A 21232-nucleotide genomic window follows, 5' to 3' on the forward strand; every position below is an offset into this window, starting at 1 on the left:
CGATGACTAAGCTGTTGCAGTGAAGATGGCTTGATCAGCAGCATATTGATGCTCTGATTCGCTTATATGTCAAGCCATACATGCGTGTTTCCAGCTCCAAGATGGCAAAAGATTGGACATATAAACATTCATTCAAGCATAATCACTTCTTTCATTGGCAATGGTATAATAATTCAGCTCCATTAACAATTGCCAGATAGGTAGTGTCAAACTTTGAGCAGGATTCACTGCGCATTAGATATTCTTAAAAGACATAAAGTATCAACATTAAATCATCTTATTTTCTTGGTATATTATATCTTGGTAGCCCCGATGAAGCAAAGCACGTATGTTCAAGATTGCGAGCAGACGCCAGCATTGAATCATATACACACTGCATCATATACCGTGTAACCCGACATCGCATCTTGCTCTCTTGGAGCCACCATTCATTCAATCCCTTCATCACTGCCCAAACGCCGATACCTATGCACATGAGCTCTAGCAACCAGCCATCGTACGTAAAAATGCCCAACCTACCGGAGCTCCGAAACAAGGATAAAACGAAATCAAATATCAGATACAGCCACAAGCATCCTTTATCTTGCCTCACCTCCGGCCACGGCCAGCTCCTGGCATACCGGGCATACCGGGCATGCCAGGCATGCCACCTCCCATACCCATCTGTCGCATCATAGCCTGCATGTCCATTCCGCCGGGCATGCCTCCGCCGCCGAGCATCTTCATTAATGATCCCATATCCGGCATGCCTCCAGCGCCACCAGCACCACCCATGCTCTGTAGTCGTTTCTGCATAGCAGCCAGTTGCTGGGCTTTGTTTCCACCGCCCATGGCCTGCTGTGCTCTCTGCATATTCTTCATGTTGCCACCCATCTTCTTGGCCATGCCGGCCATCATTCGCTGCTGTGTAAGGAGATCTTCCACCTCACGAACTGAGGTGCCTGATCCTCGAGCAATACGGGTCATTCGGGTCGGTTCATCGATGAAAACCTTGCCATCGGAGTCGAGTTCCTTGTCAGTCATGGAATCGCAAATGTAAATCATGCGCTTGAGCTTCAAACCACCCTCTTCGTCGTCCATGCCCTGCATCAGCCCGCTCATGCCGGGAATCATACCAGCCATCTTCGACAGGGGTCCCATCTTCATGATATTTGAAAGCTGGTCACGTAAATCTCGTACCGTGAAGATGCCCTCTTGAATGTGCTTCATTGTGTCCTTCTGGTTCAGGTTAAGGCTCTGCACGTGCTCAACCAGGCCTGCCATATCGCCCATTCCCAATAGCTTCTGAACAAATCGCTGGGGCTCGAACCGCTCTAGATCTAGCATGTGCTCTCCAGTACCGATAAATACAATAGGTGTGTGTGTAGCGGCGACTGCAGAAATGGCACCACCACCGTGCGCGTGACCGTCTGTCTTGGTGATAATGATGGCACCAAAGTCGGCAGCCTCTTTAAAGGCCTTGGCTTGAGACTCGGCTTGCTGACCTATTGATGCGTCGAGCACCATGATGGTCTCGTCTGGGTTGACTGCTTCCTGGATATCAATCATTTCTTGGAACAGAGCAGATTCCTGTCTGTGTCGACCTGATGTATCGACGATGATGACATCGAACTTTTCCTTCTTGAACTGCTCAACACCAGCTCGAGCAACCGCAGCAGGGTCCGTCTCTGTAAGTGAACCATAGTACGGAATCTTGGCCTTTGTCGCATTCTGCTTCAACTGATCGAAAGCACCGGCACGGAACGTATCGGCGCAAACCAAGCACGCCTTCAGTCCTCTGCTCTGGTAGTGTCTCGCCAGCTTCGTACATGTTGTCGTTTTACCGGCACCCTGCAGACCAACAAACATGATGACATTCGATTTGCCCTTTTTGGGCTTGAAGGGCTCGGCATGGGGGTCGACGAGTTTGACAAGTTCGTCGAAAACGGCCTTTTGAATCAGACGCTTCTTGTTCACGGCGGGCGGGAGTTCTTTGAAGTTGACGGCGCTGCGAATCGATTTTCGGAGCTGGCCGACGAGTCGTACGTTTACGTCGGCCTCGAGAAGAGCGGCGCAAATCTCCTTGAGCATGGAATCGAAAGCCTGTTGTCGCAGTCAGTTGGGAATTCGTTGTCTATGGCGCGGGGCAGCTTGAATCAGCCAACCTTTTCGTCCAGATTCTGCTCTCGCGTGAGGTTGGAAACCGCCGCATTGATGCGACGTCCGAGATCTTGCAACACCATGGCGAAAGTTGTATCGATGCCCTCGCTGAAACAATTGCGGATTTGTCACGGCACCGAGTCCGATGGTTGAAGCGATCAAGGTTGGCAGCTGGCAATTCGGCGTACTTGGCCAGCGGTGGGGCAAACTTTTGGGGAGATGCATTAAACTTTCTCCGGCGCCGAGGACAACAACACTGCTAGGCTACCCTAGTAGGTGTAGATTACGATTTAAAGAGAAATATGCAATATGGATTTATTATTGATCTCATTTGCGTTGTTTCCTTTGAAAAAGGCTGTAAGTCGCTCTCTTTTATAGATTCGTTGAAATTGTAAAGGTAAGTGAGAACCTTGTAAGATGCGGCTAGGGACATAATTGAAGCCTCAAAGACAGAGCTAGCTGACGAAGCTAATGTGTTTCATTTATCTGTGTAGTCTGGAATTATGCCTTTATCTTTAAAAGAAGACTTTTTCTTAAATGATAATTTATTAATTTTTGTAGAAATGTATCGCAAAAGTTGAATTACACAGCCAAGATACCAGTGCTCAACAGCCTGACATAGCCTGCATTTCTCTTCTCTGCTCCATTACCCAATCCTAGGAAGCATTTCCGCCGAAAGCGTAATGATGCCCTCCAATGCCCGAGATGGATTGGCTTGGGACGATCGAGGACTTGATCTTAAGCCAGTGTGGACCCGAGAGCCGTCATTGGAAGCCATCGCAAAAGTATGCCGCGAAAAACTCCGAATTGACGAGGCGGGAACATGCAAAGTACTCTTTCATGCTAAGGGTGGCTTCAACAAGATCTATCTGGTTCATACGAGCCAGCAACAGTGGATCATGAGAGTCTCGCTGCCTGTTTGTCCGCGAAACAAGACACAAGGCGAAGTCACGACGCTTCAATTTCTTCGCCATAAGACAACAGTTCCTGTGCCGGGAGTGGTTGCCTTTGATGATTCTGCGGAGAATGAGATTGGATTTGAATGGATCTTGATGGAATTCATGCCCGGTGAATCGGCGTACAAGCGATGGCGGACTTTGGCCATGCCCCAGAAAATAGCCCTCGTGCGACAAGTGGCCGAGTTTCAGGCACAAATTTTTCGCCATGAGTTCTCCGAGATTGGGACTTTAGTAGGCGGCAAAGGTGAAAGCAACCAAGAGGAACGCCCTGGCGAAGTGATTTCGAACATGTTCTTCTGGGGTAGCCATTATGATTACGACGTTACTAGAGGGCCATTTCGCTCAAGCCATGACTGGCTTGCCGCCTACCTTGAGTTTATTACCCAAGGCCAAATAGAGGCCCTTGGAGAAGCGGAGGATGAAGAAGATGAAGAAGATATCAATTTTGCCATGGTACTCGCTCGTAGACTGATCAGTCTGCTTCCAAAGATTTTCCCTACTCTCGAAACTCTTCCAGAGCGAATGGTTATCTGGCATGACGATCTTTCTTTGAGTAATATACTTGTGGATGATGAAGGGAAAATCACGGCTGTAATCGACTGGGAATGCGTCTCTGCCATGCCTCGGTGGTTGGTCACTCAGGTTCCAAGATTTCTTGAGGGGCAAGCAAGGGAAAAGGAGCCTGAACGCCAAGATTATGCTGATGAAGCGCCAGAAGATGAAAAGGATAATGAGCTGGACAACGAAGGAAAGAATGAACTATATTGGATTCATCTTATGGAATATGAGCAAACGCAACTGAGGCGAGTCTATCACGAGCGGATGTCCCAACTGCAGCCGGATTGGGATGCTACAGCTAAACAGAGTACATTGAAGGAAGATTTCTTTAATGCCGTGAATGTGATTAGAGACGGCTTCTTCTTGAAAAGAACTGCTAAATGGATTGATGCAGTAGAGCGAGGTGAATGTCCTAGACTGATGGATATTTTAGAGGAAGGGTTAAGACTGTAATGATCTATTGAGCTTTATTCGCCATCGTCTGTCGTGAAATAGTGACAGTCAAATTCAGTTTACTCGTAAACTAGCAGATCTTGTCTTACTTTAAGTCTAATCTATACATGTATATGTCCAAAGTCATCTGAAGTTTCCCCGTACATTAAACCAGTAATTAATAACCGTCGGCATAAAGCCCTTCTACACGCTCCCACGACAGCCTCATTTGTCAGTGGCTGCCACTGACATCTGTTCTAACCCCATGAATATCTCTTCTCCACATCTACCCCATGCGATTAACATTGCACTTCAAGGCCATGCATATGCAGTGATACGGACGTAATTCGGAGAGAAAATAAAATCTCCGTCTTGTCTGGCGGCTAAATTGATCTCAGATGTCCTCAAGCCAAGAGGAGTAGAGATTCCAATCACATGCAATAAGGTAAATTGGTTTAAAACATTCGATTAGACTAGGGTATCAACTCAGAAACGACCACATTGAAAATATTTGTCCCAGTTCATCACGCCATTCTCTAGCTTCATTTCCCTTTTCATTTATATACAGATCATTATAATGCCAATCCCCTAGCTCCTTTGGTCCATCTATACAAAGACAGGGCTCTTCTTCGTGAACGATGCTCATCCCAATTCGTTGTTCCCGCTCCTTGAACGCTATAAAGAGTTGATCGTAATACTGTACGGAAATTTTTCTATACCGATATTAGCTTTTTCACTTTTTGCAAAGATCGGGACTATTCATACCTGAAATTCTGTGCTCAACGTTACAACGCAAACCTCGTGCGCTCGGATGATGTTTTCGCATGCCTGCGCTACTGACTCGTTCGGGCCCAGCTGCGGCATCCTATCCGCAAAGAGAAGAAGGATAAAGCTTCCCTGGAGGAGATATATGCCAAACAGATAGGACATGAACGTAAGCTCTGGATCAATCGTCAAGATGGTCGAGACAGACTGTGACGCAGAAATGGCATGTGATGCGCACTCGTTGAATCTTTTGGACGTGATCCAATCGTCACCATCGTCCAACATGGATATGGCGTCCCATTTACCGTGTAAAAGTACATGCAGTACATGAAGGATATGTGTACTATAGGCCTTGGCTAGCCGCATTTTGGAGGGATCGCTTGCATTGTATGGCGCTGTAGAAGGTGGATACGGATGGGACATGGACGACCTCGACGGCATACCAGCAACTATGCCCTTTGGCGTGTGGATGGGCAGGGGAACTATGCCAGTGTCGTTTCCTTCTGGAGAAAGTGCGGCAAGACTCAATTCGTAGGTCGTAAGTAGTCCTTGGATAACAGATACGGAGTGCGAATCATCAAGATCTCCAAGTCTTGGATGGCGACGCCTGTGATGGACTTCAATGATATCTCCTAGTATAGCCATGAGCGGTAAGAAGTATTCGAAAAAGGCAGATCCAGAGGCGGTTGTTGGTGGTCCAATTGTTCGAATAGGCATTTCATTAAGCGGAATTGAGTCGAGATTTTCCCATACGGCTTCAGGCAGAGGGGCTAATCGAGGAGGTTAGTTAATTAAGAAACGCAGAGTGGTTCACTCGGTATACTTACAATAAACTTCGCAGTAAGAATCAGGGATTGTTAGAGCCGAGTTGAAAGATAAGGCCAGATGCCTATCCAGAGCATATAGAAGCCAAAAGACTCTCCGGCGTTCCTCGCGATGCTCAAGATTGTACAAGCTGCCATCTTGCTCCTTTCGACATGAACAAAGGGGATTTGCGCATGGAGTTACGGGACCAGCACATTGCTCGTCTTCTCGGTTGAGGCCTAGAGAAAAGGCTAATCTCGTCGCCTTGGACCACCACTTGTAGCAGTCAGACTTAAAATCGGAGCCTGAGACGGCAATGGAGAGGAGGATGAAAGTTAAGACGTCGTCAATTTCGCCAGCCGGCTCGTTTATTAATGTAGTTTTTGGTACTGTTGCGGGATTGGGCATCCTAGGATGAGGAGTCTCGTTTTCTGCTCGCAGACCACCTAAGAATGAAATCATGTCAGGACTACCAGCCTTTGAGTTATAACAGGATTGTAAGGCCTGGCTCACCATGAATTCGTCGCCAACGGTCTGGGTCACGTTCAGATATCAGAGATGTCGCCAAATCATACAGGTCATTGACAATCTTTGCCCTTGTCCCCGGCACATGCAGCATCATCACATCAGCAGTTTGCGCCACACACCACAGAATTGTCGCAAGCAATGCAGGCGTGGTATATCGAGGGTTGGTCGGATGCGTAATTGACTTCTTGCGAAAGACTCTGGTCAATATATACGGAGACGCAACGCGAAACAGCGAACTTCCCGGGTCTGTCAAAAAGATTTCCAGCAAGTCGCAAGCAACAGAGGCGGGAATGATGTTGCGGATGTACGGCAAGATTGGCTCAAGGAACTTGTACCAGCAGTCGTCGTTTGGGGCCTTGTGGAAGAAATCCAGCATCAAGCCCCCTGCATCGTGGCTGTTTGTGCTGAATGACTCTCGGTTCCGTTCATGACTGGGAGTTGACTTGAAAGAGCCTCTGTGTTGTCGTGCGTTGGCGGCTTCGGCATGGGACCGCCTTTCGACTGGTGATGGATAACCAACACTTCCGTCAGACAAAGCAACTTCAGAATCCCCAAATTGTCCTTCAAAAACGTTGACAGACAATGGATTGCTAATGGAGGAGCGTGGGGCCATTGGCGGCTGTATTCCGACTTGGATGAGTGACGGAACGCTCAAGGGTGGTGCTGGCCGACTTTGAGGATAAGGCTGGCTGATGGCATGCAGCACATCTTGTCGAGCGTCCTGTAGAGTGATTTGATCATCTTCGGTAGTAGCTGTGGTCACATCCACCTGATCAGTGAGTGAATGTCGTGCAGCCGTGCTGGAGCTGATACTGGGCGAGGTGCCTGATGGTGAGGAGACAGATGCCCGCGAGATGCCGTTACCATTGCCATTGCCATTGCCATTGCCGTTATGTCCTATGTTGGAGTCACGTCGTATGATGCTACCTCGTCGGGCTGACGAAGCCCACGAGTCTCTCCGATTGCTGACACTGCCATTGCTGTTGTGATTGTTGGCTGTAGCTGAGGCCGGTAGACGTCCTCGTTTCTTGACTTCTCGATTATAACGACAAGTATATCCGTAGTCTTCAAATAGAGGAGAGAGAGACACGCAATATGTTAGATATGACAAATTACAAAGATGACGTGGGATGAAACCATGGGGGTGGAGATTGGGGGCCGTTACTATCTCCATCCAGGAATGGAGCCCCGGGAACCATAGAATGATCTCACGAGAGATAGTAGTTGGCAGATAGTAGGATTTAGACTTTGCTTACCTTCGCAACGACGACAGGGACTATTAACACGAGAGATTGTGTCAGTCAGATATGATAGATATCAATGAAGCAACGCCACACACGGGTAGGATCTAAGATCCAATTGATAGCATGAGAGACTCACTATTCTCCATCACAGCGCGTCCTCGAGGCGCTGCACTTGTCGCACGCTCTTCGGGTGCGCTTCCGAGGCCTGGCGTGCTCCGCATCGGGCGTCGAGCCGCGGTGATGGCCAGACGCGACGTCGAGAGGCTGAGGGCGATCCCGCTGTTCACCGTCGGCTTCGGTTGCCATGGCTCTTTTTGTGTTGCTGTGCTGTCCTATATCTGACTGACTCTGTTCGCAGGCCTGGCTCCCGAATCGAATCCACTCGCTATCAGACCATAAAAAAAGATGGGGGCCGGTTGGTGAAATCTCCGGGCGTGTGGTTATAGCTGGTGGTACTACATACAAGAGAGAGAATAGGGGGAAGAAGACCCAAGGGGGCAATGCGAATTGGGGACCCGACGGATACTGGAGCCGCGCAAGGCTTTGATTCTTTGACTGACAGGTTGAGATAGTTTTGCTTCAAAACGAGAGCAAATGCCGTATCATTTAGTACTTTGTCATGATTCGGAGTCGAGTCTAAAAATGCGGGGAGATTGGGCGATTCATGAGGCTTTAGCCATTTGCTCCAGTTCCATAAGCCCTCGGCCAAACTAAAGTGACGCTAATTGCTCAGGGCTTGGTGCCTGCACCGTATCTTGATTTTTATTTTCTTATTTATTTATTTATTTTTCTCGTGTCCCTTTCAATGTCAGAGTTGCAGGGGTTTGCCGGCTAAGGACCGCTTCTTACCCCAGGTTTGGGATGATGAAGATTGTGGAGATGGTGGATCGCGGCGAAGCGGCCGACCAGCATTTGGTGCCGACGGAATAATGATCCAACCAGAGAGAGGTTCGTCCCCCTCTTTACGGGCTCACATGATGCTGATCCCACAGCACACCTCGTTGTTAAAGATGGATAGTGGCTGGACGAACAGCGCGAAGTAACCCAGTGCTGCGCTTTGAACGCACACTCTGGCACTATGCCTGGATGCTGGTGCTTACTGACTTTAGCAATTGAATTGATTGTGTGTAGCAATTTCGGGGAACGTAGGAACTTGAAAACGAGTGTGGAGTCAGTTGGCCCTTGAGTTGCCCCAGCTTCAGGATTGATTGCTCTTTGGTGCCTAAATGATTAGTGAAATGTAAAAGTAAGGCCGAGCTGCGTAGCAAATGAAACCATGGTCATGATTTTTATTCAGTGGCTGGCGGGGAGCAACCGGTAACTTACCGAATTGCCTATTTGGTCTAATAATTCTGGAACAATTCCATAAGAAGACGGGAGACGCATTAGATCAGATCTTGTCTCTTCTAGCTATGAGCTAGCCTGACTACATATGAAGAACTTGGTATATCAATTGAACTTTCCTATAATCAACGAAAGACAGAATGCCCCTCCAATTCTTGAATCAGAAAAAAAAAAAAAACAATAAAAGTCCACCAGCAATGTAACGCCGCAATATAATGCAAAGCCACACTTGGCCAATTCCCCATGGGATTCTTTCTTCTCCATGGCACCAGCCAGCGTGTTTAAATCCAGGCTCCGTCTACCTTGTATACGCTTCCGCTCACAAATGTGCTCTCCGGTCCCAACAGGAAAGCAATCACGTTTGCCGTCTCCTCAGCTGTGCCTTGTCGCTGGAAGGCCGTGGGGTCGTCAAAGGCAGCGTCTTTGGGACGGCCTGCAAAATCCCAGTTCTTCTGCATCAATGGCGTGTAAATGGCGCCTGGAGCAACGCTGTTGACGCGAATCTCTCGCTCTCCATTCTCGAGCGCAGCTGCTCGTGTGAGGCCCACAATGCCGTGCTTGCTTGCATCGTATGCTCCATGTTTAGCAAAGCCTATCACTTTTGTGTTAGTATAACTGTCTCATGGCCCCTTCGATGTGATGGGCACAACTCACCCTTTAATCCGTGAATAGAAGAAACATTGACGATAGAACCTCGGTCGTTCATATTCCTCAGCTCAGCTCTCATACAGTACATGGTTCCGGTGAGATTGACGCCGATAATTTTATCCCACTCGTCGTCTTCGAGCTCCGAAACTGGTGAGACGCCGTGGTATTTGCCAATAACTCCTGCTACGTTGGCAGCACCGTCCAGCCGGCCGTGCGCTTTCACAATCGACTCAATCCAGGCATCAACTTCTTTTCTCTTGGAAACGTCCACCCTTGTGACCATGTGAGGAACTTCCAGTGAAGTGAAATAGACTTCGGCAGCTTTCATGGCTTCTGGATCTACATCGGCAATGCAAACCGTTGCTCCTCGTCTAGAGAGAACTTGCGCAGTGGCCAAACCAATGCCGCTCGCACCGCCGGTGATGGCAAAGACTTTGCCCTTCAGAGCTAAATTACCATCTATGACAACGGGCGGCGGTGGTAGCGGTGATGCTACCACCTGCGGCGCTTTCTGGACCATCTGGGGGCTTTGAGAGTTCTTGTTCACGAAGCCATTCTGCGTCGCATGAGAGCCCGAGGACTTGGATGAGGATCGCAAGACGGACTTTGAGTTGCCCATTTCGTCCAAGGAAAATGGAATACAATTGAAAAGACCGCGAGTTTATAAAGAGTGAAAAATGAAGAATCTACGAATCTCTCAACTGCTGCGGCTCACGGCGATATATAAACGTTCGAGATGAGGCGACCCGAGAGTTAAATCTCCGCTAATTAAGGAGCTGAGATTGGACACATAGCCCCGAGGCTGACCATTGTTCACGCGGGTAATAATCCGAATAATTGAATTACGCAGCAGCCAGCTTTTCCCTATCAAATGAGTCTCAAAGGGACTCCATCACTCGCTGATTGGCATCTCCAACTTCCGTCGGGGCTAATGCTGGGGAAAGGGAAATTAGCCGACGGCTTTTTAGAGCGCCACCGATTATTGGCTGCTAGTCACCGTTTAGTTTGTAGGCGGGAAAATATGGAGGTGGCTGATGTGGGTATGAGGAAATTTAATACTGAGCCGTACCAATGACGTTCATTGGCAGGCTCGGCTCTCACGCATCTGGAGATAGGAAAGATGGGCTATGGGGATAGGCTATGGGGAATATTCTTCAGGATGATGGATCTCATTACGATTCACTTGATGTGGTTAAAAACTGATGACGATTATTCTGAAGCTAGAAGATGCACTGTATAATTTTCCGGTGCATGGATTCTGCGTAGGATACCTGCAATATCTTGGATATGGAAACAATACAATAAATAGCCTTTGAAAGAAGTGGAATGGCAAAAGAGAGTATCATATCTTTCTTCACATCAAATGTAGACGCTTGAGTTCTATTTTTCATTGAATGTTATTAGGTATACATGAACGATTGTTGCTCTAGAGCCAGTCGACGAAGAGTGCAGTCATGTCTATTCACTCTAGGCTCTGGGTATAATACATTCCCATTCGGGCGGCTCGACCGCATCGTATGGGTACAACCACGCCAGACCCATTGCATCAATATTTTGTATCATACAAATGGCTGACCAGACCCCAAATTCGGCACTTCTTCGATCCACCGTACCGTCAAGGAGAATTTTCCTTATCCGGCGAAGTAAAGGCGATTCCGGCTCGGGTGCCGGCGCCGATGGTACGGAGCTTCGGTCCTTTGCGGGGCCAATTGGCTTATACAAACATTCGCTGGAGGTATGAACCTGCAGAAAAACACCTCCACCAAGGGAAGCAAATTATCGGATAGCAGTCTTGGCGATAAAATGCTCCCTCTTTTAATTTTGTTTTTACGAGTTGTTGAATAATTAAAACAGTTTAACAATCGAGAAACTCTAGCATTTGATTCACGTAGGTACGTGGTGACTTATTATAACCCTTTAAATGAGTAAGTGAAGCGTCATGCTCTATAAGTCGCTACCACAACTACATTCAACATAACATCACAAAACATGACCTAGTGTATCTTTCACTAAAAATATAATCGAACAAAAGCAGCTAAAATGTCATCAAACAATCTAATCTTATCAAAAACCATCTTTCCCAGCTCCCCTCCTCGCCAAACGTCATGAGCCCACCTTCCCAGCCGTCACACCACCCAACATGCCAAAAACAATCCATTCTAAATCCCAACTCCCGCCACAATCACCTCTCAATCTAAGAAACCCGTTATTTCTCCTCATCTTACCTTTTCTATTGCTCTTTATTTGAATTCGCTGTCAATTGCGGGACGCGCTGCAACTGCCCGCAGCCCGGACGTCATGCCCACATCATACCGCCACCTGGTTGAAGTCATCGGAGATCCAGGCACTTTGACAATAAAAAGGGCCCCTCACTGACATACAATCATATTTACAGCACACCATCTTCTTTCCAGCTACCAATTCTCACATCCAATATTCAATCAGTTCAATTCTACAAGTCAAACCAGCTCAACACCATGTCTGCAAGAACATCCACCGCTCTCTTCCGCACGGCGCTCCGCCCAACCTTTGCCTCTCGCTCTCTGGTTGCCCCTTTCAGCACCACCGTTTCGGCCCGGGCCACTACGTATGGCCACAAAGACGACCTCGGCGGTCCCGGCGGACAACAGGCCCCGCCGCCAAATCCAGGCGGACCCGAAGCTGCTAAGCGTAACTGGTACGTCTTTTGTTTCCAAAGTTGTCTAGACCTGAATGTCGTATTTGAACTAACATGAGATAGGATGGCCATTGGCGGTGCCGCTCTCGCCGCCTTGATTGGCTACAACTTCTTCATGAAGGACAAGGAAGAGGCGATCAGGCAGCGTGACAAGACACTTGGCGAGATGAGTGGGAGGACAAAGACGGAGATGGGCAGTTTTCGACATGACTGAGAGAGAAGTCTGTCTGCTATGCCCAGGACTATCAAAATGAAGTCATTGAAAAGAAGAAAGGAACAAAGGAAGAAGAACACATCATACTTGATCGATTGTAAGAATAATGACGGGAATATGGATCATCAAAGTGTATAATGGATGTCGAATTACTATCTATACGAAAACAAAATAAACAGCATTAGTTCAAAGTCTAGTAAGCTCCATCTTTCCATTCTGAAGCTACAAAGGGTATCTTACATCCCGTCTCCAAGATATACAAAATCTATTATATATTAGTTAGTCTTTGGCGTCGTCTCCGCCACAGCAGATGCAGTCTCCTGACTCTTCTTGCCCTTGTCCTTTGCCAGCAAATAATCACCACCTTTAACCGCGCTATAAAAGCCTCTCAACCCTGCCAATGGCCAAAGATCCCAGAATGCGGCTTTACTTCTCGAGGCGAACGTCGCGTTTCGCGCCTTCTCTTCGCCTTCCACATCAACCTTGACTTTGTCGTAGACGCTTGGCAGATACTCAGCCTTGTACTTCTTTCTCAGCGCATCATACGACGCCCTGTCGTAATGCGACCAAAATTCTTCCTCGGTATAATATGCATGCGCATACAACCACTTCTTGCCATTTAATTCCTGTACCTTACGCTCCAGCGCGCGGTTCTTTTCGATGACTTCTCGGCGATTGCCCTTCACACCGCCCCAGACACCAAAGTTCATCAAATCCGGAACATCTGGGTTCGCAAATTCCGAGTGCAAGCCGTGTCCTGAATCTGGGTCGTCGCGGCGGATGCGCAATGGGCAGATCCAGAGAGGGTAAATGTGCAGCTCCTTGTCCAGCCAGGCTTGGAACTCGACAACCTTGTCGTACGGAACGCCAACGTCTTGGACCATGTAGTAGTCTGCAAGACCACTCTTGTGCACGGCACGATACATGACGCGAGCGTGCATGAAGGAATCCAAGATGTATCTGGTGATCCTATTGAAGGGCGTGATAAAGTATCGGTAAGCATACACGGCAGTCCAGAAGCCGCCGCGGTCGTATCGGAAGAGATAATCTTCCAAGGGGACGTAGTCGGTGACTAGCATTTCCTTCACATTTCCCAACCCCGTCGTCTTTAGGCGCTCCACGACTTCCTTGGCCCGTGTGTAGAACCAAGGATCGCTGCGGCCGAGGAAGCCAACTGGCTTCGTTCCAGTTGGCAGCTCATCCGTCAATCTTCCCACGCAAACAACTGTTGTATCCATCGCAAAGACAATGGCATCTACATAGTCGTTTTCTGGCACATCACAGGCCTTTTGAACTCGTTTCAGCATGTCTGCTGCCCCCGAGGCAAGCGAATACTCCAGCTGCACATACTTCTTCGCCTCCTTCAGCTGCACCTCCAACAACGTCACCACTCCCAGAGTTCCAAACGCCGATGCTGCACCCCAGAACAAATCCTGCCTCTCCGTCTTTGACGCCCGCACGATTTCGCCGTCAGGCAGCACAATCTCAATCCAATTGATGTTCGCGTCAAACGCGCCATAGCGAAACGAGCTGCTCTCACCCGAAGTCCCCGAAAATCCACCTCCAACCGTGATTCCTGGCAGTTCCATCACCACCGGCGGCACCAGCTCATGGCGCAGCGTCTCACTGACGAGAAGATCCATCGGCACGTTCGGCTCCACGACGGCCGTCTTGGCTGCGGCATCGACAGAGAGGACGTGGTTCAGCTGGCTGGTGTCAATTGTGTTGTCTGAGCTCCGGTGAGTACGACGCGTGCTGTTGGTGGCGCCATGGTAGATGCGAAAGGGCTTCTGCAGTTGATGAAAGTGCTTGACGCGTGCAGATATGGATGAGACGACTGTATCGTGAGCTTCCATGATTGTGACGTCAGAGGTCTACTCCAATAGAAAGCTCTTTTTATGAATTAATTGATTAACTGGTGTGCACACATGAAAACAAACGCTTCAATTAATAAAATCCAGCAGCGCCGAAACCAATTGACTTGATAGGGGGGAGATGCATGAGAGAAGAGATCAGCGAAACATCCGACGTTGGGTGATGTTTTGCAAATTACTGCTTACGTTAGTATGGAACTCAGCCACATGCAGCAAATAGTATGCGCATAATGCATAATAGTCCACCCAAGCCTTGGCAAAAGAAAGAGAATTTTTAGGCTCAAATGAATAAAAGTCTAAATTAAAGCCGAAAGTAGAATATTAAATTTGAATTGGATGAGAAATACAGATGATTCTGTCTCAATGACTTCAAAGGTCTCAGTTTGGTCTTGTACAGTTTCAAGATCAGGCACCTCGGCTCAAGCAATGATACGTAGATTCCTCAGCAACGAGTTCTGATAAACAAAATACGCCGTATTATTCCCACTTTTATATACCACGCCTTATAAATAAATTACATCTCTAATATTTCTTATCCCTCTTGTACTTGCCCACCTGTTTCGGCTGGCTACCGTACGATCTCCTCGCCTGCACCTTATCCCGTCCCATGCTCGCTCCCAGCTGAATATCTACTCGGGGAGGTGTAGAGAAACCAAAGCTCTTTGCAATCTTGACCAGGTCCAGCTTCTGCACGTCGTAGACGGACCGCAAGCTGTGGCTGGCATAGGCGTGGAGGTAGGCCTTGAAGGCGTCCTTGGCGCTCTGCTGCAGGTAGTAGTTCTTTCCGATGAGCTTCTCGAGCTGAGACTGGACGTTGATAATCTTCTTTCGCGGGAATTCGAATTCGACGACAGGGACACGAGCGGCCTTGAGGTAAGAGAGGAAACCGACTTCATTGGGCTATGGATATGTTAGTGACTAAAAGTCTAATAATAGATATGCGATAGAGGATGAGTTTACCTGAAGGAAAAGCAAGCTTCGGCCCTTGGCATCAGTACCACGGGCAGTTCGTCCGACACGGTGAATGTAGTCACGGGTGTTGTCCGGAGGGTCAAACTGGACAATGAAATCGACGGCGGGAATCTAGATTTTACCAGTCAGTATTTCAGCCTTTGTTTCTTTCCAGTGGCAACAAAATACTCACATCCAAACCACGAGCAGCAACGTCAGTGCAGATGAGGATACCGTGAGGCGCATTGCTGAACTCGAAGAATGTGTTGGTTCGCTTCTGTTGCTTCTGCTTGCCGTGAAGATCGAGCACCGGGCAATCGATGTAGTTCAGAAGCTCAGAGTAGTATTTAACGGAGTTGCAGCTGCTGAAGAAGACAATGACCTTCTTCTTCTTGGCCTGCATTTTTCGGAGGAAGGAGAATAGTAGTAGGAATCGCTCGTCGCCCTCGCACAGGACGTAGCCCTGCTCCAGGCCGTCGACTGTGCTGTGCTGCTTCTCCTCATCGACATTGATATATAAGGGGCCGGGTCGCAGAGAGATTCTGGCCAAATCCTCTGTACATCACACTTTAGTCAGCCATCTAAGTTCAAATCATTGACAGAGTCAGCCTGGTAGAAAATACTCACCAACTTTGGTTGTCTGTGTCGCAGAAAAGAGCATAGTCTGTCGGTCATCGTTTGACAGCACCTTGACAATCTGTCTCATTTCATCTTCGAAACCAACTTCCAGAATACGATCGGCCTCATCGATGATCAGAGACTTGAGGTTCTTGAAAACGAATTGGGTGTTGAGAAGGTGATCGAGCAGTCGGCCGGGAGTAGCAATCAACAGGTTGACACCTTTGGTCAACTTCTCGACTTCTGCTCTTCGGTTGGCTCCTCCAATGACGATACCATACGTCTGTGAGTGGTGCTTCATCAGCTCGCGTGCGACGCCGAAAATCTGGAGCGCAAGCTCTCGGGTGGGAGACACGACAATGACACCGGTGCCGTTTCGGGGCTTGAATCGGAGAGAGCTGAGGATTTCGATGGCGGGAATCAAGAAGGCGAGCGTCTTTCCGGATCCAGTCTTGGCTGCACCGAGGACGTCCTTGCCAGCGAGAAGAGGTGGGATGGCCTGTATGGGAGGCAATGTTAGTAAATCACTAGATGCAGATGCCATTGGAGCCGGGAGTTTTAAGAGGAGGACGAACAGTGCGCTGAATGCTAGTCATCTTTGTGAAGCCCATCTCCTGAATTGCTCTCATGGTCTTTTCGGATAATTTGAGATCTTCAAACTTGTCAGACTCGGCCAGCGTCGATAATATCGGCGCAGAATCGGTAGGAATGACATCGCCATCGGCCTTTTTGGCGACAGCCTTGTCTTCTAGATCGGATCCTTCGCCTTCATCTGATTCTCCATCCTCATTGTCGTTCTCCTGCTCGAGGTTTGAGACGGCATCTTCATATTTCGAGTCCTCCTCTTCCTCCTCAATTTCTTCCTCGACCGGGGGAGGGTTCTTCAGCTTCTTTGACTTTTTGGAGCTGTCCGCAGCGGCATCGGTCTGATTCCGCTTGCGCTTGTTGTTCAATGTAGCGCCAGCCATGGTTGACGATGTGGTTTATGGGTATTTTGCTGAAGGTTTGTTTGTAATGCAGCAGAAATATTTCGCCAGCAATCAGGAACCGATAAGAAAAAAAAAAGTTAGTCTGCGATTTGAAAAAAAACGGGTCTCCACCAGAGTGGGGGCTGCGCCACAGCATTTACCAGAATCAATTGCGCTAAGAGTTCACCAGCCACAGGTACGTACTACTTCGCCCAAGCCGCACGCTCTCACCACCATAAACTTGTGTTTGGTGATGGGATCGTCCGATAGCAGCAAAACGAAACAGTTTCGTTCCATCAGTTATCAATGGACATGAACGTTGTTTCATTTTTGCCCATATTTCTTTTAAACATATAATTTGCATTAAAACTGTCTTAATAGACAAAAAGAGGAATATGGCATAACACATTAGCGTCTATCTTCACACTTACAGCCGGCTCTTCGCGCCCAAATACGTCCCTCCCAGCTTCAGCATGTCAACCGCCTCTTGCACCATCTCCGCGACAATCTCTCCCGCTGGTTGAACCTTGTCGATCGCACCCGCAACCTGTCCCATCAAATGCGGAATATCTATATCTCGACCCTCGTCCAAATCATGCTCCAATGGAATAACTCCCTTCGCTACCAGTTTCTTGATCTCCTCTGGCCGGTCATGCCAGCTCTGGATATAGCCGTTTGTCCTCATACGCAGCGGCCGGCCCGTCATCACCAACGTTCGCTCAGTGCCTTCAAAGCCACACGTCACCACCGCCTGCTTGGCCTCTTCGCTGCATCCAGCTTCGTCCGAGGCCAGGAATCGAGTGCCCACCCAGACAGCCACTGCGCCCTGCATCAGCGAACTGGCCAGGCCTCGTCCATTGCAGATGCCACCTGCAGCAACAACCAGAGCCGGTGAACCCTTCAGCATGGGTGGCTTGTATCTCTTTGCCACGTCAACTACAGCCGGAATCAGGACTGAGTTGGCGACATCGCCTGTGTGGCCACCACCTTCGCCACCTTGAGCGCACACAATATCCACGCCCAGATCCAGAGCCTTGACCGCGTGCTTAGGATGTCCCACCATGTTCATCACCAGGATGCCATTCTTGTGAAGCTTCTCAAGGACGTGCTTCGGGGGCACGCCTACCGCACAGACAAACAGCTTTGCACCGCTGTCAATGGTGATGTCAATCAGCTCATCCAGCTTTCCGTGGGTGTAGTCGTGATTCGTCTTGCGCGCATTGCCTCCCACTTGCGGCAGCGCCAGGTCCACACCGAAAGGTAGATCGGGACTCTTCAAATTCGCCTTGAGCTCGGCAATGATCTCGCGGAGCTGGTCCGGCGTGTACTGAAAGCCGCCGATGACGCCCAGACCGCCGGCATTGGAGACGGCGGCAGCAAGGCGGCCTCCAGAAGTGCGAGCCATGCCAGCAAGAATAACGGGATGCTGGATACCCAGCAGGGTCGTGATGGGGGTCGTGATGGGTCCGGCAGGCGCCATGTTTATGAATGGAGGTGGTTGTTGAAAGAGATGGAGTACAAGTCGCGAGTTGGATCCGCTGTTATGAGAGGGAAAACATGGGAATAAATAGGATCGAGCAGCCAATTGCTACAATAGCCATAAGTCAGTCCAAAACGAGACAAAATTACCATAAAAGGATGAGGTGAAGAAAGACGGCTGACGGTAAGAAATAACCGAACCTTCAATAACCCCCTTCAGCCATCGGCCCTCCGTGCCTATACTCCGGGGGGCTTTAGCCTAGCAACTGCTGCTACAGGCCCTGAAGCGGCAGCGGCTACGGCACCAGCCGCTTTGCGGGGAAGCGATCGATGCCGAGGCATCGCAAATCGGCATGAGGTGGAAACTCCACGGAGTAGGAGTGCCACATACTCCGAAAGTAGATATAAAATATTAATACTCGAATCTTTTTGGCATCTTATCTAATACCACAAGCAGAAAACATGACAGAACAGAGTCTGATTACGCCGACCTTTCTCCGGTACAGACACTGTATCGTGGGTAGGTACTCAAACAGAAAGCTTCTCCGTAGACAAGCGTTTCGCGAAGCACTCCGAGTAGAGCACATTTATATCGCCAAGGGGAAACAAATATATATAAATTGTTATTCATTTCTCATTCATTCATCATATTCGTCAGTCCATATCTGTTGCCCTCTGCTCGCGTCATTTCATTACCACACAGGTAGGCTGCTAGTAGAAATCATACGCATTTCCCACCCAAGAATTAATCAGCGACATCTAGGTATCTGTGTCAGTAATATAATATATATGTTGAAGGCTAAACATATTGTCCTGTGAAGCCAGCGCTACGCTCAATACCTCATTCAAAATGTGGTAACCGCGCAGGAATGAAGCCGCTCTTGACAGTGGGCGTTATCCTATCCTTCGCCTGAGCCTCTAAATCATGTCCGGATATCCCGGAATCGTGAAGAGCACCTTCTTCATCACTCTCATCATCGTCGCTCTCATCGTCATCGTCCAAGTGAATCTCGTGTGGCTCCTCTTCATGTATATACTCGTCATCTCCCACATCCGCCGGCTTTGGTTCTGCTTCTGTCTGTAAGCCTCGCTCCAGCGCCAATTGGGCTGCAGCCTCTTTCTTCTTTGCCAATTCTTCGTCTTCTTCCCTTTCTAGGCGTTCTTCTTCTAGCTCGAGGTCTCTGAGTGATGGTAAGGGCTGAGCGTCTTGTGCAGAGTCTTGCGGTACTGCTCCAAATATGGCGAGGCCAAGACCCAAAGATTCTCTTGATCCAACCGAAGCAAGGGTTGTTCTAGATACTGTTCTGGAGACGGTATACGCCGGCCGCTTGCCTTTGCTGCTCGGCGTTCTTCCACTCTTACTGCTCCTGTCATCCTTTCTAATCATGTCATAGGTCACCTCATCATCAAGTGCTATTGCATCTTCTTCTCCTTCGCCATCGCTGGGAAACAAATCACCACGAGAACGATAAGAGTCTGACGTTGCGCCTGATCCCGTTGTACCGCTCCGCTTCCTTGACCGTGACGGTTGTAGTAGTTCTCCATGATCCGAATCGTCTTCCGCTCCCAGCAGCGGCTGTGTCTCGGTATATTCGTGTTTTCTGGCGCCAGGGTGCTCTTGCAGATCCGCTGCACTAGGTTTGTATCGCAAGGTGCCGCCCATCTTCCAAGGGAGCTTGCTTAAGAAGCCAATCGGCTGGGTGCTGGGTATAATGGTAGGATCCTGCTCGCTGTTTTTCCTTCTGGCACCTCTTGTTCCGTAGCTCATGCCTCGCTTTCGGCGTGGCTGGTGGTCAACCGTCTCGGGTCTCCTCTGACTGCCAGAGCCAGCCAAGAGACGATCCCAGTCTTCCCCGCCCCAGTTACCGAGCAGCCCGCCGCTCTCTTCTTCACGATCCCAGTCATCGTAGAAATTAAAACTGTATTCTGCTCTCTCGCGGGCGCGCTCTCGCTGCCGTCGAATGCGCTCCTCAGCATCGCCCAGGCAAACCGCTGTGCATTGATCAATGGCGCCTCGGATCGAACCCAGACAAGGGTTGATGTAGTGATGCTGAAATGTCCAGATGCCGGCGGCGGCATTCTCAGTCACGGCCTCTGCATCGTGTGCAATCTGGTTCCAGCGTTGGCGCAGACGCGGATCCTCGAGAAAAGCCATTGCTGGCGGCTGATCGGTTGGGTTGCTGGTTTTTGTTGGTTTACTGCTCCACGAAAGCGTACCCAACTGGTGACGTCGCAGACATCAAATGGAACGGCAGATGAGAATAGTGGGCAGCTCAGTGTGCCATGTCCAATAGGCAATTGCTCATAAGACTCGACGACCTGTAAGTCCCTGCTCGCTCTCGGCAAAATAGCAAAAAATCGGACGATGCCCTGATTACTGCTGAGGGTTGAAACAATGGAGATGGAGCCTTTCGGTGTTTATGATGAATTAGCCTGAAGCGACCCATTGATGAAACAGCATCAATAATAAGGCGGTGGCACGTGCAGGCATCTCAGACAGTGGCTCGAGCTTATGTAACGCCGCCCGGCCAAAGCTCAAGCTTCTTTAGCCTGGGACTACGCTATAACTTTACGCTATAGCCTGGTACTAATGCATGGAATATTCCGCTGTGTCTGTCTCAGTTCTAGGTGCCTCTGCAGATTCAAGCAGCATTATCTGAGCACAGATTGGACGCCACTTTCTTTCACTTTCTGGGGTGCATACGCGAAACTAAAAATTCGGCCACGAAATTCATCTGTGGGATGACAAGCTTATAGCGCCAGAGATATCTGGGCTGAATCCAATTTCTCTTTGTCTACATTCTGAGCAAAAAGCAGGAGAAGAAAAACTCTATTTAGATGTTCAAATACGATACACACTGATAAAAACGGCAGTAGTATACAGCGCAAGACTTGGGAAAAATTAGAAATTTAAGTGCGTTGGTTCTATAACGGGGATTAACTTCATGCACGTATTCTCAATAGCAGCATAAGAAACCTTTCTGTGAGTGGATTATGCTATGCACCAGAACACTTAGGACGTTTAAGCGC

The 21232-nt window shown here is 48.9% G+C and overlaps 9 protein-coding genes across 9 annotated transcripts; 2 read left to right on the forward strand and 7 right to left on the reverse strand.

Moving 5' to 3' along the window:
* Positions 1-177: 177 nt before the first annotated feature.
* On the reverse strand, positions 178-2302 carry GGI43DRAFT_409398 (RNA-binding signal recognition particle subunit SRP54). The gene is made up of 2 exons (XM_083206499.1): positions 2145-2302; positions 178-2082 (listed from the first exon to the last, which is right to left on the reverse strand). Exons 1-2 carry the CDS (start codon positions 2220-2222, stop codon positions 589-591), a joined length of 1572 nt encoding a protein of 523 aa, XP_083058883.1. The 5' UTR covers positions 2223-2302; the 3' UTR covers positions 178-588.
* A 139-nt stretch (positions 2303-2441) lies between these two features.
* GGI43DRAFT_409399 (uncharacterized protein) lies at positions 2442-4221 on the forward strand. The gene is made up of 2 exons (XM_083206500.1): positions 2442-2536; positions 2634-4221. The coding sequence occupies exon 2, from the start codon at positions 2823-2825 to the stop codon at positions 4107-4109; it is 1287 nt and encodes a 428-aa protein (XP_083058884.1). The 5' UTR covers positions 2442-2536; positions 2634-2822; the 3' UTR covers positions 4110-4221.
* Positions 4222-4660: 439 nt separating this feature from the next.
* GGI43DRAFT_423947 (transcription factor domain-containing protein) lies at positions 4661-6561 on the reverse strand (the record flags this gene model as incomplete). The annotated part of the gene is made up of 4 exons (XM_083208306.1): positions 4661-4801; positions 4854-5623; positions 5681-6103; positions 6171-6561. 4 exons carry the CDS (start codon positions 6559-6561, stop codon positions 4661-4663), a joined length of 1725 nt encoding a protein of 574 aa, XP_083058885.1.
* Positions 6562-8758: 2197 nt separating this feature from the next.
* Positions 8759-10283, reverse strand: GGI43DRAFT_409402 (SDR family NAD(P)-dependent oxidoreductase). Its single transcript, XM_083206501.1, has 2 exons — positions 9428-10283; positions 8759-9365 (listed from the first exon to the last, which is right to left on the reverse strand). Exons 1-2 carry the CDS (start codon positions 10038-10040, stop codon positions 9055-9057), a joined length of 924 nt encoding a protein of 307 aa, XP_083058886.1. The 5' UTR covers positions 10041-10283; the 3' UTR covers positions 8759-9054.
* A 909-nt stretch (positions 10284-11192) lies between these two features.
* On the forward strand, positions 11193-12447 carry GGI43DRAFT_97236 (uncharacterized protein). Its single transcript, XM_083210600.1, has 3 exons — positions 11193-11346; positions 11817-12098; positions 12162-12447. Exons 2-3 carry the CDS (start codon positions 11899-11901, stop codon positions 12310-12312), a joined length of 351 nt encoding a protein of 116 aa, XP_083058887.1. The 5' UTR covers positions 11193-11346; positions 11817-11898; the 3' UTR covers positions 12313-12447.
* GGI43DRAFT_97226 (uncharacterized protein) lies at positions 12371-14339 on the reverse strand. The gene has a single exon (XM_083210599.1). It carries the CDS (start codon positions 14166-14168, stop codon positions 12588-12590), a length of 1581 nt encoding a protein of 526 aa, XP_083058888.1. The 5' UTR covers positions 14169-14339; the 3' UTR covers positions 12371-12587.
* A 153-nt stretch (positions 14340-14492) lies between these two features.
* GGI43DRAFT_409408 (ATP-dependent RNA helicase HAS1) lies at positions 14493-16908 on the reverse strand. Its single transcript, XM_083206502.1, has 5 exons — positions 16331-16908; positions 15765-16254; positions 15331-15692; positions 15147-15269; positions 14493-15086 (listed from the first exon to the last, which is right to left on the reverse strand). The coding sequence occupies exons 1-5, from the start codon at positions 16721-16723 to the stop codon at positions 14709-14711; spliced, it is 1746 nt and encodes a 581-aa protein (XP_083058889.1). The 5' UTR covers positions 16724-16908; the 3' UTR covers positions 14493-14708.
* Positions 16909-16984: 76 nt separating this feature from the next.
* GGI43DRAFT_409410 (2-nitropropane dioxygenase) lies at positions 16985-18793 on the reverse strand. Its single transcript, XM_083206503.1, has 2 exons — positions 18660-18793; positions 16985-18600 (listed from the first exon to the last, which is right to left on the reverse strand). The coding sequence occupies exon 2, from the start codon at positions 18201-18203 to the stop codon at positions 17151-17153; it is 1053 nt and encodes a 350-aa protein (XP_083058890.1). The 5' UTR covers positions 18204-18600; positions 18660-18793; the 3' UTR covers positions 16985-17150.
* Positions 18629-20493, reverse strand: GGI43DRAFT_97276 (uncharacterized protein). Its single transcript, XM_083210601.1, has 2 exons — positions 19043-20493; positions 18629-18961 (listed from the first exon to the last, which is right to left on the reverse strand). The coding sequence occupies exon 1, from the start codon at positions 20355-20357 to the stop codon at positions 19044-19046; it is 1314 nt and encodes a 437-aa protein (XP_083058891.1). The 5' UTR covers positions 20358-20493; the 3' UTR covers positions 18629-18961; position 19043.
* Positions 20494-21232: the final 739 nt, after the last annotated feature.

The sequence above is a fragment of the Trichoderma evansii genome (genome assembly GCF_050947405.1).
Source record: "Trichoderma evansii strain SZMC 28006 chromosome Unknown GGI43scaffold_15, whole genome shotgun sequence".
Classification (NCBI taxonomy): Eukaryota; Fungi; Ascomycota; class Sordariomycetes; order Hypocreales; family Hypocreaceae; genus Trichoderma; species Trichoderma evansii.